The sequence below is a fragment of the Lepidochelys kempii genome, chromosome 6 (genome assembly GCF_965140265.1).
Source record: "Lepidochelys kempii isolate rLepKem1 chromosome 6, rLepKem1.hap2, whole genome shotgun sequence".
NCBI classification, from domain to species: domain Eukaryota; kingdom Metazoa; phylum Chordata; order Testudines; family Cheloniidae; genus Lepidochelys; species Lepidochelys kempii.
This window is the reverse complement of record NC_133261.1, coordinates 57,485,434-57,503,240: the sequence shown is the minus strand read 5'-3', so window position 1 is coordinate 57,503,240 and position 17,807 is coordinate 57,485,434. Positions and strand designations below refer to the sequence as shown.

Genomic DNA, 17,807 nt, shown 5'->3' with positions numbered 1-17,807 from the left:
ATGGTGGCTGCTTCTAATTTGGAGATTAAACTATTAATTCTATATATCAGTAAAATAATCAGGGAGCTCCTACTGGAATGAAAGCCATTAGAAAATAAGATACTGTAATGTCCCATTAGTGAGCCATTACAAAATGGTCTTAAAAGTATGAAACTGTTTAAAACTACAGTAATGAAACAGTAAGCCACTCAAACAAAATTACAAAATGAATTTATTCCAAAAGCATAAGGGAAAGTTTACAGTTGAACAAGGTGGTGCACAGGTGTCTCCAAAAGAATTCACTGCATCAGAAATTAAGAATGAAAGGAAGGGGGGGAAACTAGCTATTTCTGAGGCAGCAAGAACTTTGCTGAAGCTGCACCCATCTCTGAAAAAGATGTCTCAGAAGTTCTCATTGAAACTTCAGTGAGCAAAGAAGCTGCTTGCATCCAGTGATTAGAATATAAATGTGCTTACAAATAGGCTTTGACATTCATTTAGAAATCTTCAAATTATACAAATTATTGCCCTTTGTGAAACAGGCTGAATTTTCAAATGGAAATAACACATCGATCCTGTGCCTATTTTCAAAATGACATTTTGATCATGTCAATTTGTATTTGAAAGCCGAAGTTTAATTGCTCAGCTTCTTACTGACCATCTGAATTTAGCAAGTGTCTTGTAATCAGTAATGTAAGTTCAACTCAAGTGCTTATGGAATGTCCAAAGTTTACCACCACTGTTCCAAAGCTGCACAGAAATCAAGTTTGGAAACAGATTCTGTAGTTTGATAGTTTTGCTGTTCTGGCTTTTTTTTTTTTTTATTATTATTATTAAAGGGTCAGTTTTCTAGAAGATCTTGCAATAGTGCCAGAAATACAAATGATGCATTCCTCAGATTGCAGTGATAAATATCAGAGAATGTTAATGAAGACACCTGTGTCAGATTCACAAGCTATTCCTCACAAATACACATGAAACTAGTAGGAAAACATTACTTTTAGGCATTTGGTTTGGGGTATGGTCATCAAAATGTTGAAAATAAAAGTTAGGGAAATCTTCAGTCCTCTAAAGCCTAAGGTATTTTATGTCAACAGAATTTGTTAATATTTCTTCCTTCCCCACAGCTTTTCTCCATTTTACTATCACACCTTTTACAATATTCAATCTCTACGAATGACCTGAGGAGAAAGTAAAAAAGTTTAAAGTGGTGAAAATGTGTGTGTGCGGGGGGGGGGGGGGGGGAAGGGGGAAGAAGAGAACGACAAAACCAAACCTCTGTGCCAGATCTGCTCTTAAATAAAGTTGTATTTACTGGGTGTCCACTGTTAAATCAAAATCTTAGGTTACCATGAAGGACAAACTAGTACAGAGTCTTTAATTCTCCACCTGAATCAAATAACATAGCTGGATTTTTACAGTGGTACCCAAAATAAAATTTTATTTATATGTTTTTAAAATGCAGTTGGTATTGTTTAAAAAAAAAAAATTTCAAGTGCCAAACAATCCAGAAATCTTCAAACGCACAGGAAAGAGCCAGGCCACTGCTGCTGTCCAACTGCAATTTATGAAGCTTAATTATTGCATCTGACTTTTCCCACTCCTGAAGTACTTCTAGTTTTTTTTTTTTAACCTGTTTTACTGAAATTTCATGGCATATGCATACATATTCATACTGAACATTAAAAACCCATTTGCAAAACACCACTTTTGTATTACAATGTAGGGAGAAGAGTAAGATGTACAAAAACAAAAACATCACATTCTCCACAACTTTAAGTTAAATGATTGCTTCATGCTACAAGCAAAAATTTGTATGTCCATGTTACAGACTTTAAAAATCCAGCATTTGTCTGAATAGTCAACGATTCTGTTATAAAGAGTAAATAAATGCTAATTTAATAATGGTACTCTTCTCCACATATTGCAAGATATTGTTACAGATGAGGAAAGGATTACTGCAGCTGTCAATCTTAATGGACGTGTACCTTTGTAGTCATCCCTTTCCTGTCCATTATTTAATATATAAACTCAATTACAATATAGTTTTAGTTGAGTAATAGCTGATTTTTAGGTTAATATACAAACTGTCAAGATGTAGTTTCAGATAAAACTATGCTGTTTTCCAATTCCGAATAAACCCTGAAGACACTTCTAAAATAACTCAAAATTGCTGACTAATCATCCAAAAATACAGTTGTAGTTTCACTATGGACAAGTTTTGTAGTCCGTTAGAAAAGTAGATCATACATACAAAGGTATAAAGAACATTTAAGTCAGTCTTTAGCAGAAGGCAGTCCTTGAAGGGATACAGTACTCCAGGCAATCCTTTGATGAGCAGTACTTTCACTTTTACTGGTGTTTTACCCCATAATGGCTCTGGAGAATGCAATGGTCTGTTCAGTAGATTCTTCCTCGACTGCGATTACCTCGTCCTCCCCAGCCTCTCCCTCGGCCACCCCGGAAACCACCTCTCTGCTCTGAAAATAAATGCAAACGTTTATCTTATACAGGTCTCTTGTGTTTGAATAGCTGATTAAAAATGAAATTGCAATATATTATCATGCCTGTTACAGCTGTTCTGTTTTAGGTACAATTACCTGGGCTAACCCCATCTACGCAACAGTACTTAAAACCTTCCAACAAGATTATATTATATTGGTTTAAAAGGTTCTCTGTATCAGTTTAAATTAAGAGTTTTTATTGCCTATCCATCACAATATGTCTCAAACACTGACTTCAAATGTGGCTAATCACCTCCTTAAAATTAAGCATATACTTAAGTGTTTTGCTGTACTGGTATCTTAATGTTTTCAGTTTAAGGCTCCAACACCACTGGAAGAACCAGAGGACATAAATGAACTGTTTGTATATTGGAGTCGGTTTTTCATTTAGCTCCATTAAGAATGAGTTTGATCTCACTGGAAGAACCAAAGTGTCTCAAGGTTTCTCAGGCTTCTGTTAGTAGCCTATCTAGAGTCTGATCCCAGTGGAAGCCTAAACACATCAAAACATTTTAGACCCCTACTATTTTTTCCTCCCCTTGTAATAGTTATTAAGCCTTTAAAATTACATTAAGCTTAACTCTACAAAGGGAAGGACAGAACTTTGGATATTTAAAATTAGACATATTTGAATGAAGACCTCAAAGTTGACCATCCTCAGAGGATCCTGCACTAACGGGGACAAATTAGATGAACAGAATCATTTCCAGCTATAATTTCTAAAATGATATTAAAAGTTAAGATAGCCTGTAGCCCTTAAGGGTCTGCCTACCATGTCTAAAACTGGTGTTGACAAAAATTACAATATTGGAGACAACAGAATTTTCTTTGTTAAGAACAGAACATTACTTTATATCATAATATAATGTGGAATCTCAGCTTTCAGACAATTTAATCCCCAGATCTGCAAGAGACCGGTGGCTGCTAAAATGATGTTGCAAAGTTGCTTAGTTATTAGGCTGGTAAACTTATCCTATTGCTAGACCAGTGATTTAAAAAAATATAGATACAATTACATGGAAAAATCATGACAGCAAATTCTGGATCATCTGAGGATCTGGAAAGGAACTTGCTTAACTGACATCCTTCCCAGAGGGGTATAATTCACCCTGCAAGGTTCTTCCAAACTCTCCAACTTACCATAAGAAAAGCTACCCAGGTTGCTACTGTATTTCCCACTGGGTGGGTTGTATATTTGCCTGGCATCCCTTTTTGGTCCTGCTGGAGCCTTCTTCGGTGGTGAACTTGAAGTTGTATCTTCACTAGTTCTTTTTTGACTACAAAGGCAAGAAAATATAAAGAGAAGTCTTTGAAAGATGCTGCACTATTCCCAAGGTAGTAAGTACAGACACAGTATGCTCACCCCCATAGATTAGCATTTATGAGCCAGTAGAGCTGTTAATGAAGACACTCTGGAAGATGGTATTGTAGAACCTTCCTAAAAGACTGATCCCCATTTTGATTAAATTATCTACTGTATCATCCCAGCAAGTCTTGACACCTTATACCACTCGCCAACAACTAGAGCTGTTATGTGGCTCACGGTGTGGGAAACTGGATCCTGAGACTACCACTTATGCACAATGCCTACAACGTACTATTATACAATTGTAACCTTAATTCTATCTAAGATTTTTGCATGCGAATCTTTGGTTTTTAGCTCATGTGCTGAACAACATATACTGGCAAGTTGTTGTACATCATAAAATAAAAATTCCACAATGTGTGTATGCAATAATATCACTTTAAGCAAGTTTTCCTGGTAACTCTTACCCTGCATCAGCCTTCTGTACAGGTTTCCAAGACAGCGTAACTGTGCTCTTGTAAGAAGGGGGAATGTGGAAAAGGTCCTAAACAAACAAAATTGTGGACATTTTACCACAAAATGAAGTCCACACCAATAATACTCCATAATCTTACCTATATTATGAGTCTGCATTAATCATACTTCCCTATTCCCCCAACCTCCTTCAAACAAGCTCTTTAAAACCAAAGATGTTAAGTCCTAGGATCCAGAAACAAGAATTACCTGGATGAACCACTTAAAAAAATTCAGCTACTTTATTCCATGCACTCTAATATGAAATTCTAATTTCATATGAACAGAAGTGTCTCATGCTATGATTCTGCACAGTATATTAATATGTGTACTGTACATTACTACAATGAATTACAATGGCTCCTGTGTGGATCTCTGCTATTCCCACCACGGTGCTAAGAAGCAGCATGGGATTGAGCAAAGAATTGGCTCACACTAGAGTGCCACGGTATGAACTTTGAAAGGAAAGCATAATCAAAACAATTTTCTTTAAAAACATTACATTAAACCTTAAGTCAGCATTTCAGGGATATATTTCTAACTATAGATACCGAAGCATTGAATGTTACGAGGCAAGACTTGCTCAATCCTTAACTTGCTTTTATGCTTAAATATCCTGTAAACTCCATCAAACCTGCTGAAATCAGACACAGCAAGTAAATCCTAAACTGAAAATCATTGTTATAGAACAATTGGCCCAAATTTCTGATCAAAATGACACTGCAAAGGACAACTGACCCATTATAGTGTTTTTTTTTAAGTAAATCTTCCCCTCATGATACTGAATCATCAATTTATTGGCCTACAAACAAAGGGCTGCAACACTTAAAATTCCAGCTCCTCAGCAGGGTAATCCACCCAATTCAAGGTGGCTGGATGTCTTGATAATGATGCCACAAACTTTATACAGTGAGCAGGTAGAGTACTGAAATGGATTTCAGTCAGCCAGTCACTGTTACTTTCAATTCAATAAGCCGTTTATTTATTAATTTCCATTGTTAGTTGCTAATATGTAGATCCAGAGAGTTCACAAAGGAAATGTACTCGAATGACAGAAGGGGAGCACTGATCTCCTCAGACCAGGAAATTAACAAAAACTTAAGAGAAGAACTTTAACGTAGTGCCAATGCTGAATTTGATTTACTCCACGGTAGAGATGACAGTGGAGCATCTTGACAACAACATTTGATCCCCACCTGGGAAATTTCTCAATAGCTCTCTGTTCCCGAGCCTTCTATTACAGACCTGTTCCATGTTTAGACATAACAGAAGATTTAAGGCTTACCTTGATTAAAACATTGATGTTATTAGTTATTTTCAAGGCGACCACTTTAATTTTGTTCTGCAAAAGGGGAAAAATACAGCAATTTTAGTGATTTGAGATTATGTCCGATGCATTTAGTGAAGACAGATATACTGGAATTTTACTGCACACCTCCAAATAAATTTCTATGACCTTGATGAGAGATCTATAGCAAATTTCTGTAAATGACTTAGCTGTTATAATTTTTAGTTCTCAGTAATTTTGCATTTAATGAAAATCAGTTGGCTATAGAATTCCAGGATCTCCAATTTTCTACCATTCTTTGTTCAATACATTTAGGTGTCTCATTCAAAACAAAATGTATGGTGTGTAACTAGGCCAAACAGACACAATCTGTGGGTGAACAAAACACTACTATAATCTGAAAGCCAAAGTTCAACTGTGACCTGTTGATCTAGCTGCATGTGGTTATGGCTTAGAAGTGTCCCCCCCATCTCCAGAAGTGGCACCTGGATAGATGACATTGCCTGTCACGCATCCACTTGTATCTATCTGCCCCAATTCAGGTTTGCAATACAAACCCAGTCAAGAGAGCGTAACTGAAACAAATGCAGGAACTAAGGGATGTTCAACAGTAGCAGCCCAGCAAAAACCTTTTGCAGAGAACTCTCTGTCACTGTCTTGTTTCAATATGCAAGGAAGATTGGCCATGATCAGGCATAACTACTGAATAATCAGATACTGACTTCGGAAGCTAGCATCACTGGTTTTTTGTATGTGGAGTAACATTGCTTTTGAAATCCATGATTGGTGCTGCAACAGATGGGAAACTTAACTGCTTAGAGAATTGCAGGACTGTCACATTGACAAGCCCAGGACACTGAACACTGCTTTCTGGTATAAAGCGTTGGTAAACTGCCTGTATTTAAATAAATAAATAAATAAATAAATAAATTTGAGGATAATGCTCCTGAAAGTGACAGAGCACTGGTTAGAGACAAGCAACAGTACAGTGAGGTACTATGCCAGCTTCTCTCTGCAGCTCTGCTAAGCCAGTTCAATCTTCTCTGTTGCCCTCACTGTTCTAGTGCTTGGCCACTGTACAGCTCTGGTAATGAGCCTCAGTCCCAATCTGCTGCACTCCCTGCTAATCAGTGCACCCAAGTCCTGATTTCCAGCATCCTCTGGCACTGCAGTCCTGTGCTCTCACACAGCTCTTTCAGCTTCCTTGACTGCTGACCTGCAGCACAGTTGGTACTCCAAACTTGGACATGGCCAAAGGCACCTAATTTAGTACTTTTGTAGTACTGAGAAATATCATCAACAAATTTGAGTTCAAATTCATTTGCACATGAGGAGAATTGAACCTGGGTCTGTAGAGGTAAGAGAATGGTGCATTCATACATGCTGTCATCTAGCACTTAATAAATCTAGAAAACATTTGCCACTTTCCAGACCACGAAACAAAGTTTATTCAAACTACAAGAGCTTTCTCGCGTCTAAAATACTTGCTATCAGCTGTATTGATAGTATTTGCCTGACATGCAGTGTCAATCTACATTCATTTAGTAGGCTTAAGCAGCATAGTGACAGTCATTTCCCAGTATCATTCAATTTTAGTCATCTCAGCAAAAAAGGCTGGCTTTTATAATGGTTTGCAATAGCTATTCAGTAGAATTGATAAGAGAACTGCTTCCAGGGAATACATACCTCTTCTGTTTTTAAGGCTTCACCTGTTTTTCCTTGAAGTGCCAGACGAAGCTGTCGTATATAAACCTGCAACCCTCGGGCAAAATACTGTAGCCTAACAGAAAAATGAGTTTAAAGTATTTAATGAACCCCAATCAAGCCAAGCACAAAACTTCACACATTCCTGTAAAAGAATAGCACAAGCAAAAGGAAAACCGTGATATGACAAGAGTGTTTTTATTTTTAAATAAATGCTGAAAACATTTTTCAATCAGTTCATTATTTTGCTTTCTGATCTGATTTATGCTTCTCCCGCACCCGAACAGTTCAGCAGAGGAAGGATCAATAATATTCTACACTGACACTTCCAGTATGTTCATTGCAGCTGGGTTTGCAGCTAAAGTGATCATTCCAGTCTCTCATGCATTACCTGATTTTGAAGTCTTTCAATTTCTCTGCATTGAGCTTGGACGTGAGGAAGTCTGGAAGCTTTCGCCCCAGCTGATGAAAGCTATACAACAAACACTCCACATAGCTGAACTGCAACTTGGGCTCTTCATTACCTGCATTTTCCCCATTCTCTGCTTCCTCTGGAGGAAGTGGCATGTACTCCTGATGAACACCAAGCAGAACAGATACATGAGACACTTTCACTCACCTGTTCCCTTTTCTCCACTTTTTGCATCCCACCCACTTTCACAGGAGGGCAAGGCTACGAAAAATAAAACCTCAATATAGGAAATAAACAGCATTACCAAATCAGTTAGCTAAATATGTGAGCAGGTTAGCAGTCTAATCTATTTACCAGTTTCTCTTGAATGTATGGTCATACAAAACTTCTCTTTAACTTCAGCGTTTGGAAACAGCCAGTCCAGCAAACACCTAACTTATCAATACCACTCTGTGCATTGTTGGATTGTAGGGAGGACAACTAACATTTTTTCTATAGGCTCTGCTGCAGTCTTGTACAGACTTCAACTAGTTTAAGCTACATTACATAGAGCCTTATCTATTCTGACAATTCTAACAGAGTCTCCCTTCATTGCACTAGCTCCATGTTACTATCATTTGTTTCCAGGCTAGTGCAGATCAGCTACCAACACTTTTATCAGCATCTCAACTATACCTGCTCTGAGCCAGTAAGTGTCTGTGGTAGCCCTGCCACTACTGCCAGCACGGACGGATTTTAAGATCATACCAACACAAACCGTACTACTTTCTTCAACTTGGATCAAAAATGGTGTGTAGAGAAATCATCCAGTTCTGCAATGCTATGGAAAGATTCAAAGTGGGCAAAGAGATCTTTGCACTTATTTGTCTTGAACAGAAGAATAACCAGGGGTAACTACCTTTACAGGAAGGGACCAAAGATAAATGGGTAATAAGCAACTAAAGGTCACTCACTTTTAGGAGTGCATTTTTTATTATTGTATCACAGCAAAAGTCTGCCTTACCAGTAATTTATCAAAAAGCTTCTTCAAGTTTGATTCTAACTTTTCCATGTCACCACAAAACGAACTCATTTCAGCAAGTAGTTTCAATACCTACAAACAAGAACAGCTCTTGGTAAAGCTAAGAGTTATAATCACATAGTTGCATAATTTTAAATAAAAGTGGATTGCAACATTAACATGGCTTCTTCAGCATATCACAACATTCATTTGCCACAAACATCAATCATGATTTTGTAAAGTCTATAAAATACAACTCATGCCAGGTGAGGGACATCTTACCTTTAATGCAGGCTTTAAGTACCAGAGATTTGTAGAGAACTAAAATTAACATGTGACAGTAATATTTATACATGTATCTTAACAATTGTTAAGCAGTGAATGCCAGACTAAGCTTGTCTGAACCTCCTGTCTGCAGTCTACCAGATATTCATTCAAGCCTCCTTCCTCAATGCATTTAAGTTCCTCCTAAAGCCTCACTCCCTCCATGATATCCACAAGAAGTGACAATAAAAGTAATTAATATAAAAAGGTATTCAAGTTATTCCCTCCTGGCTTCTCAGTGCCTCTTGTCTATCTGGCTCTTTCAGCTTGTAAGCTCTTTCAGGCAGGAATTTTTCTTTTGTTTGTTTTGCACAGCACAAGCACATTGCTGATAAAGAGGTAACTCTGAGGGGACTATTTAGAAGACAATGTGAAGGAATAGCAACAGCTTGGAAAGTTCAGTGAGGTTACCACATGACTAATGACTATAGTCATTATTCCTCTTAATTAGGGTAAGGCTTTTGCTTTCTGTATTTACTCTTAGGCATTAGAAGGTTCTGCTCAACCCAGCTCCATCAGCTGGCAGAGTTCTGTGATCTTTCCTCATGTTATTAACTAGAAGAGCCATAGAACAGTAGATCAGCAAATTGCTGGAAAACACACTGAAGTTTTTACAATCTCAAGAGTGTTATGCAGAGAAACACTCACTTCTGCAATAAGCACTATGATGTGTATATTTGAGGTTTATTAGCTCTTACAGGCTTAGCTTACCTCTAACTGGATATCAAGGCCCTCCACTGGAGTAGTCAGGGAACTGAGGTTTGGTAACACATGCTCGCAGAAGTAAGTCACAAACCTTGTAGAATGAACATTTTTCTGTAAAAGTTCAGAAAGACACTAAGATTACTGCAGGAGTTTGATTTAATTTTTTCCCACCTTCCCTGCCCAATGGACACCCATCATTTTGCTACCCCTTAGCTAATTTCTCCCTTCAAAACACACGGGCCCATCCAGCTAAGAGTGGTGCCTAGGCTACAGGTGATTTTGATAAAATTGCAAATGCTTATTTTTTCCTATCTGTAACAGTTCCATTTCCCGGAAAACAGGCTTTAAACTACTGCAGTATGCCTGGCAATGGACCGAGTTAATCAATGTTTAAATTTAAATCCATCAGCAGAACATTTGTCTATTGGACTCTGCTCTCACCTCTGCAATATTCCTAACCCTCACTGAGAATGGAGCAAGAGGGTGAACTTAGGATTCAAATCCAGCTCTCTCTCTTGACAGCAGATAGTGCTAGGTCAGCCCAGTGGATATGAGGTAAGACACTATGTACAATTAATAGCATACCTGGCAAATATTCACTTTTTATGTCTAAAGAGGGGATTGTTACAAGATTCTAAAGTCTGAGCCAAAAAAAATACAACCCAGGAACTTTTGCAAGGGCTCATCCCTCTCTGGTTGTGTGAGTGCCAGTGTTTTAAAAAGAAGTTATTAACCTATTTCTGAAGTTAGGCTGAAGCCTTTTTTCAATGACTCTCTTTCAGTACAAGTGGTAATCTGTGTCTGATATAGTTGAGAGATGGCGCTTTCACTTGGCCAGAAGTCCTTGCCCATGACCTTAAATCCTGCCTTTATCTTATGATGACTTTCCCTTGCAAGACTGGAGCAAAAGCTGACAAAAAACTCTTGAACACAGGATATCTCAGAAGTTGCACAGTTCCTTCTGTGCTATAGGTACCAAAAGAAACCACCACATTTTCCTTTAAGAGAGACTGTCAAAGTCTCCTGGAGTGGAGGAGTGCATCAAAAACAGTTAAATCAGTGAAAGTGTTAGAATTTCAGCGGATTCTCCATTTTACAAGATGGGGAGCTAGGGTTCAGAGATTAAATAACCTACCAAAGATCACAAAGGAACTCTGTGACACAGCCACAAATACAAGCCAGTGCTTTAATCACAAGGACATACTTCCTTTCCCATACCCCTCTTATAATGTTGACTTGTGATGTTTTCTGAAAGAGCAGTTCCTAAAAATTACATTGGGCACATAGAGCCAAGGCAACAGAATTGCCCATCTGCCAGGGATGCTAACAATGAGAAGAAAGAATGGTATTAAAAGCCTTCTGTAACCATGGAAGAAAGTTATCTTTACTAAATTAAGCCTAGAAATTGCACAGAGTTTATTAGAGAGAGAGCGCCTAGAATCATGTTGGCAAGATTCTCTTCCATAACCAATAAAGAAAATTTCAATTCTCTCAGCTAACACACTAAGACAAATACCACATCTGCTGACGAATAGAGGTGGGAGACTGAGACATCATTCACATCAAATTCTTCAATTTGTGAGAAAGCAGGAACTTAAGGAAGACGCAAGTTCTTATGATTTACAAATCTGAATGGAAATTCTCCAGAACAGATCAGTCCAAAATACATGTAAGACTTAGGTCAGAGAAACTGCTGACTATAAGTCACAGCTGTGCAATCACTCTGACACAGCTAGTCATGACTTTAAAGACATTACAGTCCGCAGCTTTAATATCGTACTAACTATACAAAGGAAAGAAATACATACTGAGAAGAGTGGCACTGCCTGCCGAGTGCACTGCAAGAGTCTGTCCACACAATCTGGATCGGACGGATTAAACGTTTGCTCCAGGTCAGCTTGTTCAGCCACCAGTTCCACCAGTTGCTGCCTCCCGCTCACTGTCTGTAAGCTTTTTAAGCCAGATAATATCTTCATGAAAAGGACAAATTCCTCACCCGTCACATCTTCAAGGACCTTAAAATAAAAGCAGAAAACAGAATCCCACTGAGGCAATTTGTAATACCCGTCTCCTATTACACTTAAGTTGGTAAATAGCACTGTTATCCAATAGTACAGTTTTAGCTCCCTACATTTTTTAAAAAATGGGAAAACATACAGTATCTCTGTATATGCCTCTGGGTTAAAGTAACGAGAGGGTGCCACAGACAGAAATGCTATCAAATTGAGCATAGGACCTCACTTTGCTCAGCCAATTATTTTTAAATATCGACTCTCTTTAGATTACTAACAAAAACTTGAATGCCTAAAACTGAAAGAACTTTAACCATGTAATTTACTTCTTATTGTTTGGTCAGTTTTCTTGTTTTTTGCATTTCTCTCAGTCTGGACAATGAAAACAGATTATAAATAAAAGTGGACAAAATAGTTGTGTCTGCATTGACACAGTCACATAATGCTGTAACATCTGGGTTGCAAACACAGAAGCATAGAATATCAGGGTTGGAAGGGACCTCAAGAGGTCATCTAGTCCAACCCCCTGCTCAAAGCAGGGCCAATCCCCAATTTTTGCCCCAGATCCCTAAATCCCCCCTCCCCCCCAAGAACTGAACTCACAACCCTGGTTTTAGCAAGCCAATGCTCAAAACAACTGAGTTATCCCTCCCCCAATCACAGAATCATGTATACAGTCCCATAACTGTGCATGGCGTTTTAAACAATCGAATACTGGAAACCTTTCTATTACAAAAAAAGCTGATTTAACAGAACCTAAATTTGGAGTGAAATACAACACTTACCTTCTTTGATTCAGTTAATATGAGCTCCTCTACTTCCTTTGTTAACACTTCTTCAGGAAGGGTCTTGAGTTTGGTAGAGAGGAACTTGATAGCTCGTTCTCTCACAATATCCTCTCCCTGAAGAATCTGACTGAACAAGCCTCCCAGTGTCCCTGAAATCCAAACAATTACATTAATGCAAACCGTTCAACAATTTTATCATTATGATATACAGTAAAAAGAAAAACTACTTTCCAAATTGGAAAAGCTCCAGAACTTATTTTAAAATTGCTAGTTTTAGAAACAAGGTAAACATACACCACAGCAGAAAGAAATAGCTCTTAAGGGCATAGATCATGCCTTCCTGTATGTTTGCATATCAACCACCACATTTTGGGTGCCACTATATTACAAAGTTGTAATGGCTCTGTATTTACATAAGCCAAACAGCTCAAGATCTGTGACACAGAACAGCAAGTGATAACATTTGCTTAAAATTCTACACTGCCCTGCAGCAGATTCAAGGAGTGAGATCAGGAATGGTTTTTGTAACTTATCAACGATTGGTGAGCACTTTAAACAATAACATTATATATAAGAGTCTGCTATTTACCTTTAGCATCCATCTTAAATATACTTAACAGAGCATTGTTCACCAAGTTGAATTCTGCGGAATCATCTGGGGAAGAGAAAATTCAAAGTCATGCATCTTTCTGATATGCTGAAGTAAGGGCAAGAATAAGAGGTCAAAAGAATACTTCAGCATAATACAAAAAGGTTTCTAACTCCTGACATCTGGTTACAAAGAGCAAGTCACTGCAGAGTTTAAATGTTTAACAAATATTTCCTGTCATCCTGGCATATTTGCACTGCAGATATAAGATGTCAACGACAGGGGAAAAGAAATGGAGCAAAAACAGGATATGAAGACAACTGTGACAGATTGCTACATAACAAGCTAATGAATCAACAGAGGAATTCAGTTTCCACAACTATAACTCTCTTCAACCAAACCAGCCACAAACATACATGTAACAGAAGCACATGGCAGCAGGAAATAGGCAAGGAAATCATCAGTACACGTTACCTGACTGCAGAAGCTGGGTCAGTATGTCTGCCACCCGGGGAAGATTATCTCCTGTGGCAAACTGAGGCAGCTCCTTGATTGCTTGGCGTCGGATCTGTCAAAATGAAACACTGTCATCATCTGAACAGAAGAGTCAAAATCTTAGCACATAATTACAGGCAGATTAGAATCAGTGCAGTCTCAAACAAGGTTCAGAAGAAAAACAGCTGAATGAGAAAAACAATCATGCGTTTGGTATCTAAACCAATGAAGAGTAAGATGATTTAGGGCTAGTCTACACTGGCAATGCTAAAGTGCTGCTGCGACAGCACTTTAACGTGCCTTGTACGGTCGTGGCACAGCATGGGGGGAGAGAGCTCTCCCAGTGCTCTAAAAAACCCACCTCCGCGAGGGGCGTGGCTTCCAGCACTGGTGCACTGTCTACACTGGCGCTTTACAGCGCTGAAACTTGCTGCGCTCAAGGGGGTGTTTTTTCTCACCGCTGAGTGAGACAGTTGCAGTGCTGTAAATTGCCAGTGAAGACGAACCCTTAGTGTGTGACTTCTGCTATCTTTTACTTCCAGTAGCATCCCTGAATTAAATGCTGAACTCAAATATTCTGAATTGCAGATGCTGATGTGAACTGCAGAACCCATGTGAGGTTTCTGATTTATCTAACTGTGCTGTGCCATTAGTTCCATACCGAAAAGTCTCTGCCCCAGCTATTAATCAGACACTAGTGACAGCTCAAACTTCAACATTTATGGTTGGTTTGGAGAAGTCTTATGAACAGATATTTGCAGATTATAAAATAACTATGATTTCATCTTGAGCCTAATTTTGTTGGGAAAATGCCATTTTAACAGATTCTTTAAACGCTTACATAAAAAAAATCACTAACGGATCAAAACCTCACGAACCAAATTTGGATTAAAAAATAATACAACTTCCATCCTTTATCTGATCATTTTCTACCACTTCTAGATAGGTATTATGGGCTAAAACAGAAAGGATAGGTTCATTTAGTGTACAAGACAGAGCCAGAAATACTGGGTTTTCTTCCCAGCACAACTGAGACTTCCTGTCTGACCTTGTGCAAATCACCTAAGTCTCGTTTCCAGAGGTGCTTAGCCTACAGAATCCCCCTCAAAGCAAACCAGAGTTGTGGGTGCTTAGGATGCCTGGAAAATCAGGTGTTTTTTTTTATTTTCTGCCTCATGTTTCCACTGTGTAAATGTAAAATGGTAGAAATATTTCCTTACCTTCAAGAGAAGATGTAAGGCTTAATACATGTAAAGTACTTTGATATAAAAAAAGTGTTAGGAACATGAAAAGTATTTTTAGTTCAGTCTCTGGCAAGAGAATTTTTTCCTGTAACTAGAAAGCGTCGAGTCACAAGGGATGGTGAAGAAAAAAACCCAACAAAGATTTAGCCGGTGATAGAAGATGAGTACAATTACAATGTGTTCTTCAGACATTATTAGCATTATCATGAGCTAAGTGACAGGCATCTGTAGGAATCAGCTTACTTCACCCAAAGTGATAAGAATTGCTTTGACTGAAATAAGAGGAAGGCACTAATGTAGTGTTAATTTAATTATAATTTTATGACACACAGACATAATATGTTTGGAAACATATGGACACTGAAGTCCAATTTTTTGGAGGAAAATACTTATATAAAATGGGAGAGGAATAAAAGGGAGCACAAAATAAAACTCAATATAGCAGCATGCTACAAAATGTCCAGCATGTATCCTTACAGAAACATCTTCATCCTCACAGAGGTCCAGTTGGGCATTGATAGCTGAATCAGCCAGCTCAGGGAAATGTTTGAAGAACTTTGGAATAAACTGTGCTGCTAGCCTCTTCTCCTTGGCACCTCCCTTTACGCCATCCAATATCACCTGATAAGCATCTTTATGCTAGAAGAGAAGACAGACTATATAAAGCAGAGCCTACTTTGGATTTCCCTAGGACCTAGAAAGGACTTTTTACTCTCAGTTGCACTTCAGTTTCATCATTAATACAGCAACCTATTTACAAAAAGTTCACGTATATTAATGATAAATTAACTGGACTATAATTTTCTTTGGCATAACTGTACTGGCTACTAATCAAACCAACAAAATTATTGACCAAAAAATAAAGGCTGCATTTAAAGAAAAAAATTACTGTCCAAAGCACCAATAAGGTAGGAAATGGCCTTATGGTATTCTACTTCTTATGAGTGGCAAAATTTCCACTGACTTCAGTAAGAGTAGATCAGGTACTTAACAGACAATTGGATGAGTAAATCACCTTCTGTTCAGCTGAATAACGTTAAATTTTTATTTATACCATCTAAGAGCCAAATGCTGCAATCAGATCCACATGAGCAGACCCTAAAACACAAGCAGGGTCACAATGAACTTGATGATTACCAGGGTTCCATGGCAGGATCAGAACCTGGAAATCTACTATCTAGACAGGGGAAGGAATTATTATTTGTAAAAGCTATAAGAACTACAATAATTAGTTTCTCTCTCAGATCAAGTTTGACATTTGATCTTTCACCTGGCCTTGCCAAGGCATTTTTTTTTAAATTAATCTAGCAACCCAGGAAATTCTACTGAGAAGCTTTTCTTTTCATGCTCCAAAGATGACTGCTGGCCAGAACTGGACAAGCAATCTTTCTGTCCCCAAATTGTACATTAGTACGTGACAGTAATTCACAGATGAATAATTATATTGCTCTTAATCAAATAATTGTTCTTACCACCTGTATTTTAAATAAACTATTGAACATAATTTCTATACTTGGAATTATGTTTTCTCTCTGACCAGTAACCCCTCAGTTGTCATTTACTTTGACTGTTTTCATTTTCACTCCTACATCTGCTTAGATGTTCAATACACACAGGCCCAGATCCTGCAAGCTCTTCTGCACATCCTTAACTCTACTTGTTTATGTAAAGTTATGCAGGATGGAAACCTTAAAATTCTAGCGGAAGTTTCCCAAACAACATACTATAACTGGAGCAAAAAATCCGAATACTTTATTCTAAAGAAAATGAACTGAGTTCTATTTTTAACACCCTACTCTCCTCAGTGTTGCAGAAAGGATGCTTTACTTAGCACAGCCTGTTCTGTGTGGCGATAATAAATTTAAAAGCTGTAAGACATGTCTTTTTTTCTTTTTATGACTGCCACAAGTTTTTCTGGGTCAAACACTGATCAAAGCAGGTCTGTTTTCTGAGACTGAGTTAATAACTCCAACCACCTAACACCACATTTAAAAGAGAGCCTCAGGCCTGACAAGCAGGACAGAGCTTCAAGGAACTGATTTTTCAGAGGTGATGGCTACCCACAACACCCAATAAAACGGAACAGGAGCAGTGGGGGCTGCGCACTTCTGGAAATCAGGCCTTCAACGTCCCGGAGAAACGTTGGCTACAAAACCCTTTCACGCCTGAGATCAAAGCGGCGTGTCACGAATGCAAGGTCGAGTCCCCCCTCCAACAGAAGGAGGCCGGGTCTGCAGCCACAGCAAACGGCCGGAGAAGAGACGAGGGCCAGGCTAACGCCACTGGCCCAGGCGGGCGCGCTGGGCGGCGTGCGCAATATTTTCATCAGTTACTTTTTTTTGCTTAACCCGCTGCCCGCCAACCTGCTCAGCCCCTGGCCGATCCCCCACTCCTGGGCCCCCCCGCCCCAGCAAGCCGCCCCTCCACCCTCATCCCGCTCCTTCCAGCCCGGGCCAGGCCTGCGCCCCGCAGCTTCCCCCCAGCCGGGAGCCGCCGCACTCGAGCCCGGGGCTTTCCGGGGCCGTGCAGGCCGCGGCCGGGACCCACCTGCCCCGCGGTCTCGGTGGCATCGGCCAGGATCCCATAGTTGCGGTAAAGCTCCTCCACGGTCGGCATCGTGCGGCGCGGGCCGGAGCTGGAACCGAGGCCGCCGCGGCTCAGGGCTGCTTCTCCGGCGGCTGCTGCTCAGGCGTCTACCGCCTCGGCCGCTGCGACGGCTGCTGCGGCTGCTGCCCCCGAGCGAACGCGCTCAGCCCCGCGCCTCCTGCGGCAGCGACCCCTGCAGGCGCGGCGGACTCACTGCGGCCGGGCGGGGGCGCGCAGAGCCGCCGCGGGAGCGCGCCCCTGGGCAAGAGCCCGGCCGGCGGACTGGCCCCGCGGGCCGCCTCTTGCGCAGTGTTGCAGGCCGGGGCAGCAGCTGCTGCTGTCCTGCTGGTCCCCCAGG

At 39.8% G+C, this 17,807-nt stretch overlaps 1 protein-coding gene across 1 annotated transcript; it reads right to left on the bottom strand.

Moving 5' to 3' along the window:
- Positions 1-193: 193 nt before the first annotated feature.
- Positions 194-17,618, bottom strand: API5 (apoptosis inhibitor 5). Its single transcript, XM_073348044.1, has 14 exons — positions 17,411-17,618; positions 15,341-15,502; positions 13,599-13,692; positions 13,125-13,190; positions 12,533-12,684; positions 11,544-11,750; positions 9,742-9,846; positions 8,710-8,799; positions 7,686-7,867; positions 7,277-7,370; positions 5,588-5,644; positions 4,257-4,333; positions 3,624-3,760; positions 194-2,459 (listed from the first exon to the last, which is right to left on the bottom strand). The coding sequence occupies exons 1-14, from the start codon at positions 17,477-17,479 to the stop codon at positions 2,380-2,382; spliced, it is 1,572 nt and encodes a 523-aa protein (XP_073204145.1). The 5' UTR covers positions 17,480-17,618; the 3' UTR covers positions 194-2,379.
- Positions 17,619-17,807: the final 189 nt, after the last annotated feature.